General features: G+C 35.8%; 1 protein-coding gene across 1 annotated transcript; it reads left to right on the top strand.

Moving 5' to 3' along the window:
* The first annotated feature begins 1116 nt into the window (after positions 1 to 1116).
* Positions 1117 to 22679, top strand: LOC126714449 (sister chromatid cohesion protein SCC2). The gene is made up of 28 exons (XM_050414603.1): positions 1117 to 1763; positions 2458 to 2567; positions 5498 to 5634; positions 5709 to 5805; positions 5903 to 6159; positions 7319 to 7426; positions 7714 to 7825; positions 8065 to 8161; positions 8264 to 8450; positions 8557 to 8988; positions 9063 to 9595; positions 9680 to 9890; positions 9966 to 10016; positions 10143 to 10301; positions 10386 to 10553; positions 15713 to 16012; positions 16089 to 16241; positions 16982 to 17151; positions 17907 to 18015; positions 19509 to 19670; positions 19755 to 19859; positions 19927 to 20160; positions 20537 to 20670; positions 20756 to 21046; positions 21132 to 21561; positions 21821 to 21913; positions 22011 to 22136; positions 22230 to 22679. Exons 1-28 carry the CDS (start codon positions 1495 to 1497, stop codon positions 22443 to 22445), a joined length of 5451 nt encoding a protein of 1816 aa, XP_050270560.1. The 5' UTR covers positions 1117 to 1494; the 3' UTR covers positions 22446 to 22679.
* Positions 22680 to 22915: the final 236 nt, after the last annotated feature.

Raw genomic sequence — 22915 nt, 5'->3', positions numbered from 1 at the left:
TTCTCTCTCCTCTCTCTTCATTTTTTTTTCTTTTCTCTTCTCTCTCACCGGTTCTCTCTCTCTTCTCCCTGTATTATCTCTGTACTCATCTCTTAGGATCTTCGACCAGTCCAGGATGTTCACTGACAGCGACGACGGCGTAGCTCTGACGACGACAGCGCGCTCCGCCGACGAGGGCTTGGAGGACAGCTTCTTGGAAACGCGCACTGATCTCTCTCACCCTCTGAAGCTGCCACCGCCGATCTCACCCAGCCGCTGTCAATATCGCTCAGCCACGCTTGATCTCACCGATCTCACCCCAAGGCCGCCGTCGATCTCACCCTCTTCCCTCTCCTCTCTGTCTGCCTTTCACTCTGCCTTTCTCTAGTTGTGGGTTTTTTTTTTTTTTTTGGCTGCAATTTGGGTTGATCTGATATTGGTGAGTAATTGTGGTGGTTGGTTTGCAGTAGAGGTGGGTTGTAGTGGTGGTGATGATGGGTATTTGTGTTTGTTTTTTAAATTGTAGGCGGTAGGTGGTGGTTCAGTTGATCTGGGTGGTGGTGGGCTGTGGGTTATGGGCAGTGACAGTGGCAGTGGTGTTGGGCTGATGGCCGATGGTGGCTGTCGGTGTTGTTGCCATAGTGGATATTTGTGACTGGTGATTGTGTCGTTGATGTTGTTGATGATAATAGGGGAGGGGATAATATATTATTTTAATGTATAAAATTGAATAATAAAATATCTGATAAATGAAATGTTATAAAATGATATGATAAAATAATAAAGTAAGGCTACACCGCCACATCTTTTAGCATACTGCAAATTAAACTGTGTACCTGTACTTATTCTTTCTTTTTGTCAGAAGAAATCAAGTCGACCCGAAATCAGGGAGCAGAAAATGCCTTCGCCAGAAAGCTATTCCGCAAAAATTCCCAAAATGGGCACATTTAAAAAAGCACCCGTAAACGAAGCAAGCAGAGATCTCTTAGGGGTACCGTCGTAACTTCATATTTAACGCTCCGTTAACTTCTTCCGTATAAAAATGAAAACTCTTCACTCATCTTCAGTGACTCTTCCTGAGCAAGCTTCGAAGCTTTAACTAACTCTAGCTACCAAGTAAAGGAAGACTCAGTCAGTCATCCAAGGGTATTCTCGTAATTCCATTAATTAACTCTCAATTTCCCACACCTATAAAAATCCAGCAAATCCCATTTTCACCCAAAAATAGAAAATAAAATCCCAAAATTTTTTTACCCCCAAAAAAAAATCACATACTTTCCCCGCCATTTGCTTCTTACAATTCTTTCTTTTTCAATCTGATAATTCATATTCCTCTCTTCTCTAAGTTCTAGGGCTTCGAAACTCTCAGCTCGAACCAAAAAAACCCTAATTCCCTTTCAAAAAACCGCCCTCAGATTTCCGCATTATTACGCTTCGTACCACTCCCTACATGCTCTCTTCGCACTCCGAATCATCATCGTCGTCATCTCGGACTCACCGGCGGTTCACCAATCGATGAGCTATCCAATCAATTCGGGCTCGGGCTCGGGCTCGGCGGGCCAGGGCCAACGCGGAATCGGACTCTCCAACACCATACACTCGGAGGTCGCGCCGTGCTTGCCTCTGCCTTCGCTCCCCGTCTTCTGCGGCGCTTCCGATCAGGACCTCCGCCTCTTCGACGAGCCTCGCGGCGGCGGTGGCTTCGGGTCGCTCAATCGCGCCGATGTTCTCTCTCAAGCTAGTCGAATCTCTGATCTGCTCCGCCAAACTGACGTGTCTTACTTGTATGTATTTTTCACTAAGTAGTTGAGAAATGTAATTTCAGTTTGACTCTTACAGTTATGCTCGAATAATGTACTTAGTTCAATTTTTTTTTTTTTTTGGTAGTTTGCAATTTTGAATTTTTGAAGTGGTTTAGCTTATAAGCTCGAAGAAGTTCAAACTTCAACGAATTTGAATTGCTAAAAAATAGGTTACGTTTATGAATTTGGTGATTGTATGTGATTGAAGTGGATTTTAGCCGTTAACAGAGTTGTGATTCAAAATTTTGATATTACATTTTCGCTGAAATCTTTTGAAAATGCAACAGTACAACTGATTTTAGTTGGAACTGTTTCATTTTTTTTTTGGAAAGTAATTCTTAGTATTTTGATTTTTTAATTTTTTTTCCTTAATTCAGTGGAATTTGGAAATTTTAAACTGTTTGAGATGCTTGGTAAATGTAAATGTGGTAATTATTTATGATAATTTTTTTTTCCAAATTGAATCTGCGTGCTATTTATCCAGTTACTGAGAAAAAAATGACTGTCAGTGTCGTTTTTCCCAAAAAGTACCTCAGCCACAGTGATTTGTGTGGTTTCTCTGTATTTTAATTCCCCATTAATGTTGATGGAGAACCTGTTGATTGGAGTAATGACGTTATAATCATTATTGCAATAACTGTTATTGTTGTTTTCTTACATGTGGTGTCATCTGCAGGATTCTCAGAGACGATACAAGGGCAGTTCCATATGGATATGTGGAGCCTTTAGAACTACATGAACAAGTTCTACGATGTAGTTCGGAAGCATTTGAGTGCAGTACTGCAGGTAATCAAAGTACTCGTCTACCGTTTTCTTCCTTTGAACGTGTTGCTACTGACTGTGAATTGAAACAACTTTCATTGATGGTGCATTTACTTTTGATGATGTTTTATCATGGAATTCTGATGTGCAAGTAACCATGCAGCTCTTGTTTTCTATCTATGCTTTAGGGTTTTTGGGACTGTCTCTTAGTTTAAATTAAGCAATGACTTTGACATAAGAGGAAACATTTAATGACACAGGCTTTTGGTAGGCTTAGGGTTAAGAGAATTTGTGGATTTAAGGTTTAGAAATTTAGAAGAAAGGGTTAGGGTTCAAATATTGAGTAGAGTTTTTAAATAATGGGGAATAAGGACGAGCATTTTTACTTGGAGTAATTAGATTGCTGAAATTTTTTGTACAGTGGGTGTATGTGGAAATCTATGGCTGGTTTGATAGCTTATTTGGTGGCTATTTGGTAGGGCCAAATATGTAGGGTTTTAGGATCTGAAGAAGGGCTTAATTTGGGCTTACAAAGAGAGAAGGAATAGAAAATTTTGTCAATGTTCAGGGTTGTGAACAATGTCCATGAACAGTACTTAGCGTGCCAAAGAAGAAGCAGAGCGAACATGCTTGGCAATCATGCCTCAAACCTCAAATCACTGAATATTCTATTAATCAAGATCCTTGATTTTTTTACACTAAGCATGTTTATATGACACTATTGATCTATTCCCTAATCTAGAGATAGGACCCCTTAGTTGGCTGGTAAACTAAAGACTAAGACTCTTATAAAAGACTAACTTAGATTCAATGAAAATAAACTCTCTAAGGCACTTTAGAAACTCTTAGAAACTTTTGGGCTAGACTAAGTTATGAAAATATTCTTGATTCACATGAGTTGTAGATGATTATATATCTTGATTCATGATGAAATTAACCATAACTTATGAAATAATAGCTTAAGTAATAAACTAATGTAATCCTATGCTACTTTTGACTCGGTGTTCGTTTGGATTAGGATGGAAAATTAAAATTATTTTATTATTCAGCTTATTTTTGGTACTATTCATGGCCTCATTGCACTTTTTGGTACCATTCATGGGTCCCGTTATACTATTTCAACTAACTTTTATTTTTACCTACAGTACTTTCAGCAATAAGTTTTCAGTTTTAGTAAAATAAGCAGTATCCAAACACACCCTCAACCTATAAAACCGCACAAGTCTCTGTTGCCTAAATTGAGACTTGTACATTTATCTACTGGATCTCTTGTTTCCATGGTTGCATCAAACTTCCTTGCAGTTAGAGTAAGAGAAGCGCTTCAATATATTTGGGCACTTGCATTTGAGTGATTGTTCTTTCAAAAAAATTATTCTCTTATAAAGAAAATGATCATTTTTCTTTTTCCGTAAAAATTATTACTTCCCCCCTGCCCCTCCTCCAAAAAAAAAAAAAAAACTCTTGATTTAGTACTTAGCAATAATTTTTTCTTCCTCTTTAGAGTTCTTCTCATCCTCTTGGAACTTATGTTGAATTTACATTAATTCATTTTTAGGTCTTGTAGAAAATGTCTGAAGCATCTTTGTTTTAAAAAAGAAACATAGGTCTAAAAAGCCATTTACTAAGTCTAAAACATAGGTCTAAAATGTTTACTTTTTCGTACTCTGTTTCTGTTTCTTTGGGCTCGTGTTTGGGGGTGTACGAACTGTACAATTGTATCTGATTTTTTAGTTTCTATTTCCTTTAGCTCTTGATCTTTTTGTATTTGTTTTTTGTTCAAAGTGTTCACCATCGTGAACATGATGTTCTTTTTTTTCTCAATAAAAGTCTTATTACCTATCAAAAAAAAAAAAGGATTTAGGATATGTATACAATACAATATGGACATGATGATAAGTCAATGCTTGAAAATTTATGATAATATGGTAGAGATATTTTCATTAGTTAATATATAAATAAATATATATTTTTGTTTGGTGAGCTACATGCATGCAATTAGATTGAAACTCATGATGTCACTTTCAATCCCATTCTTTATAGAAGGAGGAAATGCATTCAAGTTAGAGCTCATCGGCAATATGTTAAACACATATTATGCTATATTTTATTATAAAAGAAAAACAAATGCTAAAAGGCATAAAAACAATACAACTTTTAAGAAAACATTAATTTCATAGAGAAAATGTGAGTGATAGAGGTGCAGAGAAATAAAAAAAATTTACTCTAGTATCCCACTGCATCCATGATTGTCCTTGATAAATAATTACATCTACCAAAGTGTGAGGCAAGGTAGTCAAAGGCGAAAGGCAGCCTTATGGTGCCATGGCCTTGTATCGCTCGTGTGTGAGGTACACTAGTTGCCAAATTCTAAATACAGGTATTATACATATAATCTAATGTTCAAATATTATAGTCAAGTGATTTTAACATTTGTTGCATGAAAAAATTAAGTCTATTAATTAATCTAATCTTAGGATTTAAAACAAGCTTAAAAAAAAAAACTATCAAAGCTAAAGCCTAAAAGATTACATGATTGAAAGTTATGATTATTATTATTTTATCTAAAAATTGATGAGGAGATAAAGAGTTGATACAGAGAAAGGAGTGAGAGGAAAATAAGGAAAGATGAAAAAGAGCCTGCCTGAGAGGTTAGAGTGGAAGGAGGAAAAAAAAAGAATGAAAGGGATGAAGTGGAGCTACCAGAGAGAGAGAATAAAGGATGAGAGGGAGTTGCTAGAGAGGCAATAGAGTGCGAGAGAATAAAATAATGAGAGGGAGTTGCTGAATCTTTTGCTTTTTACTAATAAATTATACTTTCATTTTTCAAGAGATCATTTTTCTTGGAGTGTTAAGTATCAAAAAATAAATATTTTTCTTTGTGCTGTTATGGTTATTTCGTGTCTAAATTTACTGTTGCTGTGCTTATTGTTTATTGCATTGTTCAAGTTTCTCAGGTCCTATTAAGGAGCCAATCTCTACCAGTACAGTACCTGAAAAGAAGTCCTTTGAGCAAAGCATACATATTACAAGTAAAGCTCAAAGAGACTACGGGGCAACTCACAATTATCAACCTGACTATGTTGTAGCTAATGTATGTCTGAGTTTGGTTTTAGAAATTGGTGATTGAGTTGTATTTTTTTGCTGATCTTGAAGATGGAATTGCAGAACGTATCGACATCATCTTCTAGGAAACCAAAAGCAAAGAAGAAAAGTAGCGATAATTTCTCATCATCGGTTGGACCAGATCCTGCTGAGCTTCAAGGTTGATTTTTCTGGCTTTCTGCTTTTAGTATTGTCTTCAATTGTTCTCTCATTTCTTTGGTATATATGTGAATATTTTGCTCTATATCTTTGTTCAGATGCCACCATTGGAAACTTTTGTGAGTTGTTGGAGGACTTCTGTGGTAGAGCTGAAATTCTTAGTGATGATCGGGATGAAGCAGAGTGGTTAGCAGTGCCTCTTTCTGATCTTAGGATGCTAATAAACGAAATAATGTCTATCCGTGCAAAGAAACTTCTACATTTGGTTCATGTAGATATTCTTGTTAGGCTTTTAAGGGTTCTTGATCATCAAATACATCGAGCAGAAGGCTTGACCATTGATGAATGCGAGCATGTAAGCTTGTTACCATTATGTTTCTGTTCTGCGTAGTGTATGTATTTCCCATGCATCCTTAGATCATACTTTTTGCAAGTCATTATGTTTAGTTGTTACTGCTAATTTCCCATGTTTAGTTTTGCCCTCACTTTCTTTATCGTTTTGTGTTGGAACTAATGCTTTGCAGCTATTAAAATTATAAGCACAAGTTCCTCCCAATATATTGATGTTTTCTAATATTTCCACCTTAGCTGGGAAGGTGATAGTCTTGGCTGCTTAACAACTTAGTCCATGCTGGTGCATTGTGTTGCTTCTAGTTGATCATGGGAACATGTTACTTTTAACATATCATTGGCTGTAAATTTGGAACTAACCTTTTCAAATCCTTTTTTTCCTATGTATTTTATAGTTCTAGTTCATTTCTGTTTATTGTTGGGCTATGCAAATTTTTTTTGGACATCAGTCATTCACATTAAAACCAACTAAATTATTAATGAATTTAGATAATATATATAAAACTTTCTTTGATTGACCTATCTTTTATTTTTATGACTTGACTGCTCCTAGATGTGATTGCATTACCAATTCCTTTGTTTTTTTGGAAAGTTGATTATTGTTTCTGCTTCTTCCCCCACATAATGGTATTTCAATCCATTTGTGCCCTTAGCCTAGTTATGCTATCAGATATGTGGCAATCTTTTTGGTATCCCAACCGTTTGAGCTACTATTATCTCTACTTTCCTATTTGTGGGCCGTGTAGGACTTAAGTTATGCTTCGCCAAGAGCCTTGTAGCTCAATTGGCATCTCTTGGTATTTCCAATGAAGACATCCAGGTTTCAAATCCCCCCACCCCAATTATCAATGTATATAAAAAAAAGGACTTAAGCTGTGCTACTTGAATTGTGTTTCTCTCCAACTTACTTTATTATTGATTTCCATTTCTCTTAAGATTTTGAAATTTTTGTACAAAGCTGTTAACTATAGCTTGCTAACTTGTTATTTTTGGATTTTTCTTTGAAATAACTAGTACTTGGTTGTAGATAGAATGGAGTATTGTTTGCCAATACATGGTTTATTGTTATATGTTATGATACTGAGATTTGATGCCAAATAGTTCTGGTCTTTGCTCTGCTTTTCTTAATGATTTTTTTTTTTTTAATTTTTGCAATTTTCCAGTCAGATTCAGATATAGTTTCATCAATCTTTTGTGCTCTGGAGTCCATTCATGCCGCTCTAGCAGTAATGACTTATAACCAAATGCAAAAGCAGCTCTATAAAGAAGAGGTAAATGCCTTTTTTTTTGTGGGGGGGGGGGGGGGGTTTAAGTTTTGCACTGGTGGGTCTTGAATTCACGACCTCACCCTCCACCTTGCTCTTCCAAGGAGAGGAGGTACTGTTTGAGCTAGAGTTCATTGGCTAAAGAAGAGGCAAATGCTCTAATTTAGTGTTCTTTTAAATGTTTGCAGTGTTGATATTCATGGTTTTTCTTGTATATTTTTAGTGCTTAGAGTATTCTTGTGTTTTCATATGGTTATCACCTGGGTTGTTGACTATTGTTTATGTAATTACAGATTATTGAAAGAATTCTAGAGTTTTCCAGGCGTCAAATAATGGATGTCATGTGTGTTTATGATCCATCATATCGTGCCTTGCATAAACCAAGTGAAAATGGGGGATTTGAAGGTTAGCTTTTAGAGTTGTTCAAGAAAGCTGGAATGTCATTAACCTACTTTTTTTTTTTCCTGACATTCTTGTATTCTGCAATTGTGGTAATTTTGGGCCATGAGTATCTCATCCTTTCTTCACCAATTTGTTAGTAATTGGTATTGAACTGATTCATGACTCACTCAAGTGTTCTGCATTTGGCTTTCTGAACTTGTATTATTTAACTGATCCAAATTTTTTGTCATGTTATTTTTCAGGTGACGAAGATGAAGAGCTTGATGCTGAACTTGGTTTGGCAAGCAAGAAACGACGTAGTAATAAGACCGTTAGAGTGAAGAAATCGTCAATAAACAAGTGCTTATCAATATGCTGCTTTCTTCATTAATTATTAAGGCAAAATGTTTAGTGTACGTGAAGTGGGGTCTGTTCTTATAGTTTATGTGTTTACTTTGATAGGGTCTCTGCCTCTGTGAATACTATTCTTCAGAAAATGTGCACTATTCTTGGTTTACTCAAGGATTTGTTGTTAATAGAGAGGTTGTCGGATAGTTGCATTTTACAACTTGTGAAGACAAGCTTTACGACATTCTTGGTGGACAATATCCAGCTCTTGCAACTGAAGGCAATTAGTTTAATAAGCGGGGTACATATCTGTACTTTTTGTTTCTCCGTGTCAGTTTGTGATTTTCTAATGTCCATGCATGTCTGCATACAAATTAATCTTCTGGATTCTTTAATTGTGTTTACAGATATTCTATTCATACACACAACATCGTACTTATGTAATAGATGAAATACTTCAGCTACTTTGGAAGTTACCATCCTCAAAGCGAGCACTAAGATCTTACCACCTACCTGATGAAGAACAAAGGCAGATTCAGATGATTACTGCTTTGTTGATTCAGTTGGTGCATTGTAGTGCAAACCTTCCTGAAGCTTTAAGGCAATCATCAAGTGGTAATCCCATCTTAGAAGTCTTGATTGATTCTAGTTACCCTGTAAAATGCCATGAGGCGGCCACGGAGGCATGTTGTTATTTTTGGACCCGTGTGCTTCAGCGCTTTGCAAGTTTGAAGACTCAGGATGTTTCTGAGATGAAATCAATGATGGAGAATCTTGTTATGGATTTGCTGACAACGTTGAATTTACCTGAATATCCTGCTTCAGCTCCTATTCTGGAGGTATCACTTATTTTGAGTTTTATTATTTTCATAAATGCATTAGATTGTTTCCATGCTAAGGCAGGGATTTGCAGGTTCTGTGTGTCTTGTTACTCCAGAATGCTGGGCTGAAATCTAAAGACATCTCTGCACGTACGATGGCCATTGACCTTCTTGGCACAATAGCTGCGAGATTGAAGCGTGATGCTGTACTTTGCAGAAGGGACAAATTTTGGGTATTGCAGGAACTGGTTAATGCTGATGGTGCTGATGATTGCAGATATCCGAAAGATGCATGTTCTATATGTTTGGATGGAAGGGTTGAAAAATTGGTCTTTGTATGTCAAAGTTGTCAGAGATCATTTCATGCTGATTGCATTGGAGTAAGAGAACATGAAGTTCCTAACAGAAGCTGGCAGTGTCAATTTTGCCTCTGCAGGAAGCAGCTTCTTGTATTACAATCATACTGCAAGTCGCAGTTCAAGGATGATGGTAAAAAGAATCAGAGTCGGTCAGAAAAAAATCCTGAAGCTTCTGATCCAATTACAAATGCTGAAATTATTCAACAGCTGCTATTGAATTACCTTGAAGATGTTGGTTCTGATGATGTGCATCTCTTTGTTCGCTGGTTTGTACTCATTAGATCTCTCTCCTTACTGGTTTTTTGGTATGATTGATGCCAAAGGGATGATGCATATTTGTGAAAGTGCAGGTTTTATCTCTGCCTGTGGTGCAAGGATGATCCTAAATCTCAGCAGAAGTTCATTTACTACCTGGCTAGATTGAAATCAAAAGCAATAATACGTGATCCTGGAACTGCTTCTTCGTTGTTAACAAAGGATTCAGTCAAGAAGATTACTTTAGCATTGGGACAAAATAACTCTTTTTCTAGAGGGTTTGATAAGATTCTTCATATGCTTTTGGTTAGTCAGATATTTCTTTCCTTGCTTATTTATCAAGTTATGCAAGCTTTGCTCTTACAACATGATTGATTTCAGGCAAGTTTGAGGGAGAACTCTCCTGTAATTAGAGCTAAGGCCCTAAGAGCGGTAAGTAAATAATTTTTTATTTAAAAAAAAAAAAGCATTTTTGAGTCTTTATGGAAATTAAGAATTTTGTGAATGTTAGCAAATGTTTTTTCTTCTGATTCTTCTTAATTTGAATATGACAAGCAGGTTAGTATTATTGTAGAAGCTGATCCTGAGGTATTATGTGATAAACGTGTGCAATTGGCTGTAGAAGGAAGGTTTTGTGACTCTGCAATATCCGCAAGGGAAGCGGCGTTGGAACTTGTGGGCAGGCATATTTCTTCACATCCTGATGTTGGTTTGAAGGTATGTTTAATTTAACTTCCCTGTTCATGCAGTTACTGTATCTGATACATTTGCTTTGTTCTCATAATTGGTGGGGTTTTGTAGTACTTTGAGAAGGTTGCTGAGAGAATAAAAGACACCGGAGTTAGTGTTCGAAAACGAGCTATTAAAATCATTCGAGATATGTGCACTTCTAATGCCAACTTCTCTGAATTTACGAATGCGTGTATTGAGATCCTTTCTCGTGTTAGTGATGACGAATCTAGTATTCAGGTAATTTTGAAGCAATAGTTTGATTGTTACTTCTATTCATTTTTTGGGATGTGGGGTTTGGGAGGAATGAGCTATTTTTTATTTATAGGTAAAAGAAATATTATTTGGAGGATACAAGTGTACATGATGTATGTATCAAATCACTCCTAATTAATTAATTCTCAAATTTAAATTGTCTAAAAATCTAAAATAGTATATGGGGGAAGGTTGCCTAGATTAGTTGACCAGTCATACAAACTTCCTAGCATCGATTGCCTAATGACTAGTCATGCTATTCCCCTCATCAAATTGTCCACAACACTTGGAAGGGAACAATTGTCCAAATTTTAGAACATCTACGGCAATGAAAGCTCCCTTTCCAAGAACATAACAACTAAATCACTATTCATGGCATTACAAAATATCTCCTGTGACTGAAAAATTAAGCAGGTGCTGCTCAATTGAATCCCAACTATTCTTGCACATGCAGCAGCACCAATTAGCAATTAAAATAGTACTTAACCAGAAAGTATCCACTGTAAAATTTTTTCCAATGATGCTATCCATGCAAAGAAGGCAACCTTTTGAGGCGCCTTTACACTTCATATGGTCCTCACAAGGGAAAAATAATCATCGTAGAACCCCTCGATATTTCATAGTATGAAGGAACTTTGAATTTTCCTGCTTTTGAAGGTCTCCTTGATAATTTATCTTCCCCTTGTCTACATGAGATATTAGAATACAATAAAGCAAAGAATCAACAGAGTCAAATTCCAAATCTTGGATTGACTGTTTAAACTGAGAGTTCACACTTTGTCCATCACTCAAATAAACTGCTATTTAATCATTCTTGTATACTACAGTCATAAATAAATTCGGAAATGCATCTCAAAGACAAGAACTCCATGCCACAAATCATGTCAAAACCAAACCTGCATACCATCCCTGACAAAGAATTGAAATTATCTTTTGTCCACTCCCCTCCAAAAAAAAAAAAAAAAAAAAGAATATCCGGATTTTGTATGTATGATATGCCTCCAAAAGTGATCTCTCTTAACTCTAAACCTCCACAACCGTTTCCCTAATTGGACCTCATATTTTTCTATTGGTGAGTTGCAGATAGGTCTTGAACCCACGATCTCTTCATTTATCTAGAACTTTTGAGGAGGAGTTGCTAGTTGAGTTAGAGCTCATTGGTCATTTCCCTAATAGACTTGATTCAAGGAACTTAGCTTATAAATCCCTAAACCTCCCTCCTTCAAAAGAGAAAAAATCGTCCCCCAAACATCCCCATATTGGCCTCCACTAAAAATACTTATTGGAGCTTCTGAATCTATTGGCAAAATGAATGGGTATTTAAAGAGTGACATAAAGTATGTTGAGTAAACTACTTAGCCTGTTAGGGGTGTGAATATCCCTGGATTATCCAGCAACTTGTTTTGGCGGTTGGTGTCAATTGCTTGTAGGTTTTACTACCTAGAATGAGTCGAAAGGGCTCTTCTTTGGAAACATTCCCTACATTATAGGAGAAAAAAGTGATCCTCTCTTCATTTGACTACTTCCATCCTACAAGCCTCTCTTCCATCCTTTCTATAATAGTATTCCTTACCACTAGAGCTTTGAATGTGGAACCCCAATGGCAAACCCAAATAAGTCATAGGCAATTGAGCCACTCTACTCCCATGATCATTGCTAGCTCTGTTGATCTTCTTACATCTCCAATAGGTATCAATCACTCTCGCTTACATTAACCCTCAAACCTGATACTACTTCAAAATGAAGAACACATAGGAGGTACGCAAGTTGAGTAGGATTCTCCTCACAGAGCAAAATATATTTTTAACAAAGAGAAGATCTGAAATCTCTATAATGTCGCCATTTCCTCAACCATTTAAACCTAGCTTGATGACCTTCTGTCACTCTGTGCAACATTCTGCCCAATATATCCTCAAGCAACGTAAATAGAAGAGGGGATAAAAGGTCACCTTGACTTTGTGTTCTGGAGCTATTTGAAAAGACCAATGGGGTTGTCATTCACCGGTACAGAGAGCCTTAACCAAACTTCTATATTGGAAACAATAAGCGCTCTCAATTGAAATATGTCTGCTTGGATTAGCTTTTTACTTATTTGGGTTTTTTTTTTTTTGGTTGATAAGTAATGCAGTTCTTATTTTTATATATATATATAAAACCGAAGTCTTTGGAGCTTCCACAATTTTCCACGTCATCACTACTTTCTTTTTCTTTTTATTTTTGGTTTTATATCTTATCAAGTATTACAATAGTATAGTTAAAATAAAACTCTATTAGATATATGTTTCAAAAGCTTGAAAATTCTATTTCAACTAAAATTCTATAACAAAAATTTTCACAAATATAAACTTCTGCCAAGGTCGAAACCCTTCATACTCACTCAAATTTTCACAAAGAAAACACACGTATCAAATTGAAGCCATAGTAGGAAGCAAGTTGATTCTTCAACGAGAACAAATCCTGTAGTACAAAGGCCACCTAATCGCTTTTAGTTTTAAACTCGATTGTCTTATTAACAACAAAGTCTATGAATTGCAGTGATGGACAGTTGTCCACAAATAACATCCACGCAAGGGCTTGATGTTCTTCTTAATTATCTCATATAATTCTAGGAATTATTTTATTTAATATTTTTTGGAATTAATATATTTAGATGGTTGGCATAGCAGACAACGTAAAAACAATTTTCTGTCATTTATGTTGCCTTCTGCATAACCCTAAATCAATGTTGAAAGGTTGTGTTTTACAACCTTCTGATTTTGGTAACCAAACCCCGCACCTATGATTGTTTATGATTATTTTTGTTCATTGTTTGTAGTTTAAACCCATTAAAACTTATTGCTTGATGGTATTTCATGGTTTTTTTTTCCCTTTACTTTTTCTTTCAAGGTTGCTTGGAACACAACATAACATGTGATTTTTTTTCATTGTTTAAAGTTTAGACCCATTAAAATTTAAAACTTATTACTTTATAGGTTCATGTACTTTTTTCTTCTTCTTATTTTTCTCTTTTGAATAGTCATATATTTTTGGCATTTTGGAAGTTTTCACATCTGAATTTTTGTGTTAGTTTTTGCAATATTTGAACATGTTTAGCAGGTTTTAACAACTATACCATGTATTATTCTTTTGAAGGTAATCAATTTTTCTTTTATATTTCTCTATTATAAAATCATATATATATATATATATATAGTTTTGTTTCAATAATTTATAGGATGTAAATCTTATGATTCCTTAATATTTTTTGACCTTTTGGAAGTTTTAACATCTGACTTTTTTAGTTATATTTTTGTAATATCTAAAACTATCTGGAAAATTTCAATGATTATAACCATGAATTATTATTTTGAGTGTAACAAATTTTTCTCTTATATTTCTCTGTTGTGTAGTCACACACACATATATATTTTTATAATTTTTAAGCTCTTAATCTTTTGATTCTTTTCAATAGTTATAAGTTTATAGTCATGAACTATTCTTTAATATTTTTCGTAAGTCATTGCACGTTCAAACAATGACTTCTTTATCAAATTGTAACACAAATTGAAGTTATACAAGAGCAATTCATGCAATAATGTAGTTTCTTAATCAATTTAAAATTTTATAAAATCATTTTAGTTTACCACATAAATAGGTAGGTTCCCGTGCATAGCACGGGTTAGCGACTAGTTAATATAAAAAACAAGTCACCCAAATGTACAGGATGTACGGGGACGATACGATCAATCACTCAAATTACAAGAATATAACAAATCAATAACAAAACATATTGACAAACTATGCAAAGCAGACATCCAATCCAACAAAAGTGAAAAAAGAACAATTGTACCTAGAAAAAGTAAGGTTTTCTAAAGTTGAACATAAGCAAATAAGATAAATGAGTTCTCAAAAAAAGCTAATCCAAACGCACATAATTGTATGCCTTTTCTATGTCCACCTCACAAATAACCCCTGGAGCCCCACTATGTAGTCTAATGTCTAAACATTTGTTATTCCATAAAAATTATTATTTTAAAAAAGGTCTGGAAATTCTGTCATGGCCACTGTGATCCCATCTGTTCCTGTCTTCTTGTGTGGGAATCAGTTTGTATCTAAGTCCCCAGCTAGGCACCATGAGACACCCCATCTATCAGCTGCTACTTTAATCTTAGCCCATAAATCTCTTTATCCCTATGATCATTTGGGCCATACACCCCTAATATCATCCATTCAAACTTGTCTTCTGCATTTAGGCATAGGGAGGAATGAGCTACTTTATATGAAGATAATATGAAAGTTAGAGGCCTCCCACAGGGATGCCATGCTGCTTTGCATAGACTCTGCCAAAAGTGAACTTACAGGCACATACCAAGGCAAACACAAATGCAAGTCAAACTTCTGTACTAAATCTTAACCAAAAGAATAATGTTTCTGATGGTCACTTTTACTCTTAACATTTGTGACTATCTGCTTCGGTACATTATTTCAACCCTAAAACAGCATTTTATGTGCAAAGTGTATCTTCCCTTCCATAAATGATATATCTAAAAGCCCTTGCTATCTTTAGCTGCCATAACTTTAAAACTGCTTCCCCTGAAAATAACCTTTGCCTCAAGTGGCTAGCCATTCATATAAACAGAAGCCTCCCAAGTTTATGGGGTGCTGACGTGATTTAGAAGCCACCCAGACAGTGTATTCCTTGGCCCTGCTGTGAATGTAAGTCATAGACCTATGAAATTAGATGTAGCAGGATCCCATGCTTAGACCTGTATTTTGCAGTAGCACTTGATGAATTCACATATGATTTTCTTTTGATTTTGGTGCTAAATCTTTGTGAGGAAATCCTAAATGGGCTTGAGTATTAATATATTATATTAGGAAGATATCTACGAACCATGGCTTGTGAAAATGAAAGTTTTTTCTCAATGAATTGGTTTTTTTCCCTTATCAACCTGAAAAAAAAGTAAGTGAAATATGGTTGAGAAAGGTTATAAGTTCACCTCTGACAACCCTGTTGTATTTCCTAGACGTGTGCAAAATATAACGTGTTATGGCCTTCCATTTATTACATTTCTGGGTAGGGAATTTTAATTGAATATATACTCCTGAAATTTTGTTTGTATATTTTAATCTAGCTCCAAACTTTATATTTCTCTCTTCTACAGGATCTTGTTTGCAAGACATTCTATGAGTTCTGGTTTGAGGAACCTTCTGGTTCAGAGACTCAGTTTTTTGGAGATGGTAGTTCTGTTCCACTTGAGGTTGCTAAAAAAACTGAGCAAATTGTTGAGATGTTGAGGAGGATGCCAAATCACCAACTTCTCGTCACTGTCATTAAGCGCAACTTAGCTCTTGATTTTTTTCCACAATCAGCTAAAGCTGCTGGGATCAACCCTGTATCTCTTGCATCAGTGCGTAAGCGTTGTGAGTTGATGTGCAAGTGCTTATTGGAAAAGATACTACTGGTACCCTTTTTGCCTATTAACATGTTAAAGTTTTTGATACTTTGTTACAAATATGTTGAGCCTTTCATTCTATCAGGTAGAGGAAATGAATGGTGAGGAGGTGGAGGTGCGTGCACTTCCTTATGTGCTTGTCTTGCATGCATTTTGCGTTGTGGACCCGACCCTCTGTGCCCCGTCCTCTGATCCTTCTCAGTTTGTGGTTACTCTACAGCCATATCTTAAGACTCAGGTTATCTATCTATTGCAAATATTTAATTTATACTAGTATTTTTTCTGAAAAATGTTCATAAAATTAATGTTGATTGCATTTCATGTATGTACTAGTTGTAGTATATAGGCAGCCTAAGGAGCTGGCTTTTATTCCCCACCCCCCCCCCCCCCCCCCTTCTCTCTTTTGTATTTGTATGTAAAAAAGAATGTGAACTACCAATATTACCTAATAATATAAAGGTTAGCCTATTTTCCTTTCCTGTAAATGACTCATTTTTGTATGGATTTGTGAAAATTTTGTGGTGTCTCTCTAGAGTCTGTTCGAAGAACTGTTTTCGATATGATTCTGAGTTACACATTTGAGAGAGCAAAGAGAAGAGAAAGAAGCTCAGAAGTTTGAAATTTCAGTTCCTTATTTTTGACATTGCGTCAGAGTTCTGTATATTTATTGCTCATTGCTGATGTACAAGGACTTATAAGTGCAGTAAACAACCATCGAAGCCACTCTAGTTATAACTTTGTCTTAAATGATCATGCAATATAACAAGATTGTTTGAACTTGTCCTATTTTGGACATTTCAATTTGCCAGAACAATGTAGAACGAGCCTTTGTGAATTTAGCTTTGTGCCCCCCACCCCCCCCCAAAAAAAAAAAAAACACAAACATACACACCTTTTTAATGCAAGAACCTTTATACATAGAAATTTAAGATATAAAAGAATCTGCCAGTATTTTAACTTGATTTTGCTTGTACTCAGGTTGATAATCGAAGGGTTGCTCAGTTACTGGAGAGTGTTATTTTTATAATTGATTCTGTTATGCCATTGCTTCGAAAGTTACCTCAAAGCGTTGTTGAAGAACTCGAGCAAGACTTGAAGCACATGATTGTTCGGCATTCCTTCTTGACAGTTGTTCATGCTTGCATCAAGTAGCGTCAAGTTCTCAGTTCTTTTCTTACTCTTCTTATGATTGCAATTCCCTTATTGAGTTTCCTGTGTCATACATCATTAAAGGCAGGAATTATTATGTGATCTAGGTTTTTTCATCTGTTCTGCAACTGGGCGGCTAATTTGATGGGAAACCAAAATGCCGAAAAAGGCTGTAAAATGGGTTGTTAAAATCTAAGACAGTCAATTTGAGTCTATTGTGGAGCAACTCTTAGTAATCACTTGGTTGTAAATATTGTTTTCCTGTGCATCATCAACAATGCAGGCCTGTATGTGTGTGTGTGTGTGTGTGTGTAATGTTGTAATCTATTGCATGCATATATTTCTGTAACCTTGTAACCCCTGCATTCTTGTTACTATCTTTACCCCCTTTATTACTTCGATGCAAGTTGATTCTCTTACGTCAAATAGTGTTATCGGCTTATACATGATTCATTTGTAATGCATTTGAAGATTTTGTAGCTTTATATTATAGTGCATAAATTTCTCTTCCTGTGTTATATTTATTTGTATAAGATTTAAATTAAAGTTTCTATATAAATTAGAGAAGATAATAGCATGGTGGATTTGTCCCTTTTAAAGTTGGCTACAGATATTTTTTTTGCAGACCCCAAGCAGCTGGGATATAGTGTTTTGAGTTAGGGATAATTATGCTTCTTGTTTGTGCCATTTCTTCCTTAGCAGAAAGTTAATTTTGCTGTTTTGGACATCCAGCTAATATTTATTCCCATCACAGGTGCCTTTGCTCTGTGGGCAAAGTTGCTGGAAAAGGTGCTACTGTGATTGAGTATCTTATTCAGGTCTTCTTCAAACGTTTGGATGCCCAGGCAATTGACAACAAGCAGGTTGGTGGCTAATAATCACGTACATGTTTAATCAAGTCAATTGCATGTCAACCTTTAAACATGTTTTATTTATTTTTTTGTGTGTGTGTGTGTTTCTATACCCTTGCACAAGTTAAAGTGGTTTAGATTTGATGAAGAATCTTTAAGCTACTAAGAATTCTGGAAAAAAGTGGATGCAGTGTGGGAGTAATGACTTGGACCTTAAAACTTTCAGAAAGTGGAGTCTAAGTTCATAATTTTCTAATTCAAGCTTTCAATGCATTTAGAACTTCTCTCAGAAGAATGCCTGGCTGTTCTCTTGAGTGTTTGCATTTGGGTTCTAAGCAGTGTTATGCTTAGTACTTACTAGGAGATTCACCCATAAATTTGGTCAGTTAAGTGATTGGCTTAGCACAAATGCGAGAATAGCTTAGGTATTTGCATTACCAAATATAAGTTTGATTCTTTATATCAATGCATCGTTATTTAGTTGAATAATATAAATTATGAGAAAGGTTTTATACCAATTTCTTGTTCAGACTTTTAATGATGTAGTTGTACGAGACTATCTCCAAAGTAAATATATAATGTGATAAAACTGTCTCCCTTTGGGTGAAAGCAAAGAGCAACCTAAAGTTCATCTTCAAATTATATACAGTTTGGTAAATACTAGAATATCTCGAGAGTTTGAACATTTTGTTTCCTGAAATGCTTAACCTATAGAGTGGTGAGTTTTGCTTTTGCAAGAGAGGCTCCCTTCAGCTTGGAATAAAGCCATCTCCAATATGTGTATGCATGGAATTATCTTAATTATTTTGAAGTGGTACCCACATATGCTTTGGGTTTTGATATTAACATTAGATATATGTAAAGTGTCATTTTCTGAAAATTTTGTTTAACTGTGCTCCAGTATGCAAAGTCTGCTAAACATGTAATAGGTTTTAGTTAACTTTAAGTTGGGGAGTAATTTATTTCTTGGGTATACATGTCTGAGGATGAATAAGTCGTGAATTTGTTGTCATTTCCTGCTTATGGAAACCGTTGGTATTGAGATAAATGAACTTTTTGGAAATCCTATGTTAATAAATTTTCTTTCAACTGACAAACTGTTTGTGCCAATAGCCTTGTAACTCAATTGACACATTTTGGTGTTTCTAATAGACATCCAGGGTTCAAATCCCCTCACCTCCCAATTATCAAATTATTAATACTGGCAAACTATTTGTATGATTCTTGTCAAGTTTCTTCCTTCCTTGGACTCTGCCTGCTTATGAATCAAGGTTTATGATCATTATTTCAATATGCCTTCAGTGTCTTTCTACATCTTATTACTTGCTGAAAGTATAACATATTAGCAGCTTTAGATTTGAAATAACTCATTAATATGCTTTGGATTTAATTATGTTCTATTTTCTATATTCTTCATGTGTGTGTGTGTGTGTGTGTGTTTAATACCAAGACAAAGTGAATGAAGAAGTGCTATAAGATAAAATTGTTTCTTTTGCTAATTTCAGCTAGTTGGGCGGTCCCTTTTTTGCCTTGGATTGCTTATCCGCTATGGCAATTCTTTGATGGGCAGCTCCAGTAACAAAACTATTGACGCTGTCAGTTGTCTCAGCTTGTTCAAAAAATATCTCCGAGTAGAGGATTTCATTGTAAAGGTTAGATCATTGCAGGTAATGCCTTCTCATCTCTTCTTGGTATTTGTAGCCCCTGGTTTAACTTTGAGGTCTTCTTATGCTTCCTTATAATTACTGTAGGCATTAGGATTTCTTCTAATTGCTCGGCCCGAGTACATGTTGGATAATGATATTGGGAAAATAGTAGAGGCAACTTTGTCTTCTGGCTGTGATGTTCGCCTTAAGGTAATAATGACACTTCTCAATTTCCGCTACCATATTCAATATGTTTCTGATTCATTCTGTCAACCAGATGCAATCATTGCAAAACATGTATGAGTATCTTCTTGATGCGGAAAGTCAAATGGGAACAGATAAAGCAAATGAAAATGCAGTTCATTATTCTGTAGAAGGTGGCCACAGTGTACCTGTAGCTGCAGGTGCAGGAGATACTAATATATGTGGGGGTATAGTTCAGTTATATTGGGATAGTATTTTAGGTAGATGTTTGGACTTAAACGAACAAGTTCGCCAAGCGGCCCTTAAGGTGAGAGTCTCATTAAGAGTTGTACTTTTCATGCTTAAATTTATTGTACCTATTGTATACCCTTGTACATGGGTATATATGGGTGACACTTTTTGCTTTTTCAATGAAATTTTACTTATCAGAAAGAGTTGTGCCTACCTCTAAGATAAAGAACATTTTAGGAAGTTTGACTTTTTACTTTCATTACTAATCGTGCTATTCAGAACTGAGACAAATATTCAGATGAAGTATCAGGAAATGTTCTGGTGTTAATTATGTTATTTAAATGGTTGAATTTGAAGTTGTGATTCCCTGGTATTTCTGCTATCTCTGGCTACTAATTTTTGTTTCTTTTTTTTTTTCCTACCCAATTTTTCATTCTATGCTACCAAAATAGATTGTTGAAATTGTGCTGCGCCAAGGTCTTGTTCATCCCATCACTTGTGTCCCATACCTTATAGCTCTGGAAACAGATCCGCAGGAGGTGAATTCAAAGTTGGCCCATCATTTGCTGATGAACATGAATGAGAAGTAATGTCCTCTAAATGTTTTTTTTTTTTTGAAGTTTTCTTCCCGGTAAATTTGCTTATGCGATCTAAGTGAAGCATCTTTTCAGGTACCCTGCATTTTTTGAAAGCCGTTTGGGGGATGGCCTTCAAATGACATTCATTTTTATACAAGCCATAAGTGGCATTAATGAAAATGCAAACCAGAAGGTCCAGTCCAAGGTTCTAGGAAATGTGAAGGGGAAATCTGATGGTGGCTCTGTCTCTCAAGCAAGGCTTGGAGTTTCTAGAATTTACAAGCTCATCCGTGGTAACCGGGTTTCAAGAAACAAGTTTATGTCCTCAATCGTGAGAAAGTTTGATAACCCAAGCTGGAATGATTCTGTAGTCCCTTTCCTGATGTGAGTTTCTGTTATTGGTGTTGTGCCTATAGTTCTGCTTTATGAGTTGTTTAGAGTAGAATAATAAGCTGGTTCCCTTTTGCAGGTACTGTACTGAAATACTTGCTTTGCTTCCATTCACATCCCCTGATGAGCCACTATATTTGATCTATGCTATAAATCGAGTAATACAAGTTAGGGCTGGGGCACTTGAGGCAAGTATGAAAGCCCTGAATAATTATTTGTCACAAAAAGATGCAGAGAAGATACCTTATGACAATGGACAACTGAAGCCAGCTGTTCAGCCTGATTTCAACGAGATGACTTCCATGGATTTGAATGGGACAATCCAGCATGAGCCAGCTGGTCATCCTATCTTTGATCATAGGATGCCAATGGATTTGAATGAGAGTATTCAACAAGATATTGCTGATCAGTCAGTCTTTAATCATAGTACCTTACTGGGGGCAAAAACGCGTAGTATGAGCTCAGGTGTTTCTTTTATTCTTTCAGAAGATGATCTGCAGAAAGTCCAGGTAGCTTTAAAGCTCTCTTAAATCATTTTTTTTTTTTGCACTAAGAAGAGTTTATTGATTTCTGACAAGCACAAAAAATTTTGATGAGTTGTTTATGTTTTACCTAATAAAGAAAATGAAGAATCTTCTTGTGTTAGTGCCAATATAAATATGCATTATCCATGTTTATAAACCGTTTCCTTCATAATATGTTGTTGTGGCTGGACCAGGATGTATGTTGATTTTAATTCCTTTTAAACCCTGCCTGGTTCTTATGCAGGCTGACTGTCTTGCGGCAATTGCATTGCAGCTTCTTTTGAAGCTAAAGAGGCACCTTAAAATTGTCTATAGCCTGAATGACGCTCGGTGCCAGGTAATACTATGATTTGTCTTAACAGCGACATGTATGTTCTATTTGTGTATAAGTTACGTATGAGGTGTTTATGCAATGCTTTTTACTTTCAAACCAGGCTTTTTCTCCTAATGAACCCGTAAAACCAGGAGATGTTCTCTCCAGACAAAACATTCCCCTTAACATCAGTGAAACACGCACCAGTTTGCCTGCCACTTATCAAGATCTGATACAAAGATATCAGGTAGAGTGTGCAATGATTTTAGGACCCATTTTACTCTCATGTAGTTTTCATTGGCCTGATCAATTTTCTCTTACTGGTTTTCTTACTGCACAGGAATTCAAGAATGCTTTGAAGGAAGATGCTATTGATTACTCGATTTATACAGCAAATATAAAGAGGAAGCGGCCTACCCCCAGAAAAGGACGGAAATCTGTATACGGGGGAGGTGATGAAGATGATATTGATGATGAAGACTGGACAGGTGGGGTTCGAAGGCTAAGTAATAGTGGCAGGAGAGGTAACAGCAATAGGGGAAGTAGGCAACGATGATAGTTGTAAGTATATGACAGGTAGGCTAACTTGTACATTAAGTAGGAAAGGAATAGAAATAGGATAGGAGAGAGAAGAGAATAGAAATCTGGAAACAGTGGAAAGAAAGGCACATAAGGGCCTGGGATAGTACTGGCTCTAGATGAGCACTTTCTCTTGCTGTTTCCATCTTGTAACTTGCTTGACATGATAGGCACAGCATTCTTTTTGTTAATGAAATTTAATTTCTGTAAATTGATTGTCTCCAATGTAATGTAGAAATCATGTTCCTCGAAAATGTATGAAATTTTGGTGGCACTCATTGAGGGCTTTCCCTAGAAACTTCAGATTGCACTAGACATTTTCTGAAAGTGATCATTTCATCACCTCTTACATTGCCTTAAAGATGAATCAATTCTAGGGTAATGCTATTCACCAAAATACTTGACAGAAGCTATTAGTCATTATTTTCCCTTCTCTTTTCATTGATT

This window comes from Quercus robur, chromosome 2 (genome assembly GCF_932294415.1).
Source record: "Quercus robur chromosome 2, dhQueRobu3.1, whole genome shotgun sequence".
Lineage (NCBI taxonomy): Eukaryota > Viridiplantae > Streptophyta > Magnoliopsida > Fagales > Fagaceae > Quercus > Quercus robur.
The sequence above is the reverse complement of the archived record's forward strand: the minus strand, read 5'-3'. Positions and strand labels throughout refer to the sequence as shown.

Excerpts from the sequence above, each read along its gene's own strand:
- LOC126714449 (XM_050414603.1), top strand. The coding sequence starts at position 1,495 with ATGAGCTATCCAATCAATTCGGGCTCGGGCTCGGGCTCGGCGGGCCAG. Across the intron at positions 9,596-9,679 it reads GTGCATCTCTTTGTTCGCTG|GTTTTATCTCTGCCTGTGGT; the intron begins GTTTGTACTCAT and ends GTGAAAGTGCAG. Across the intron at positions 10,302-10,385 it reads ATCCTGATGTTGGTTTGAAG|TACTTTGAGAAGGTTGCTGA; the intron begins GTATGTTTAATT and ends GGGGTTTTGTAG.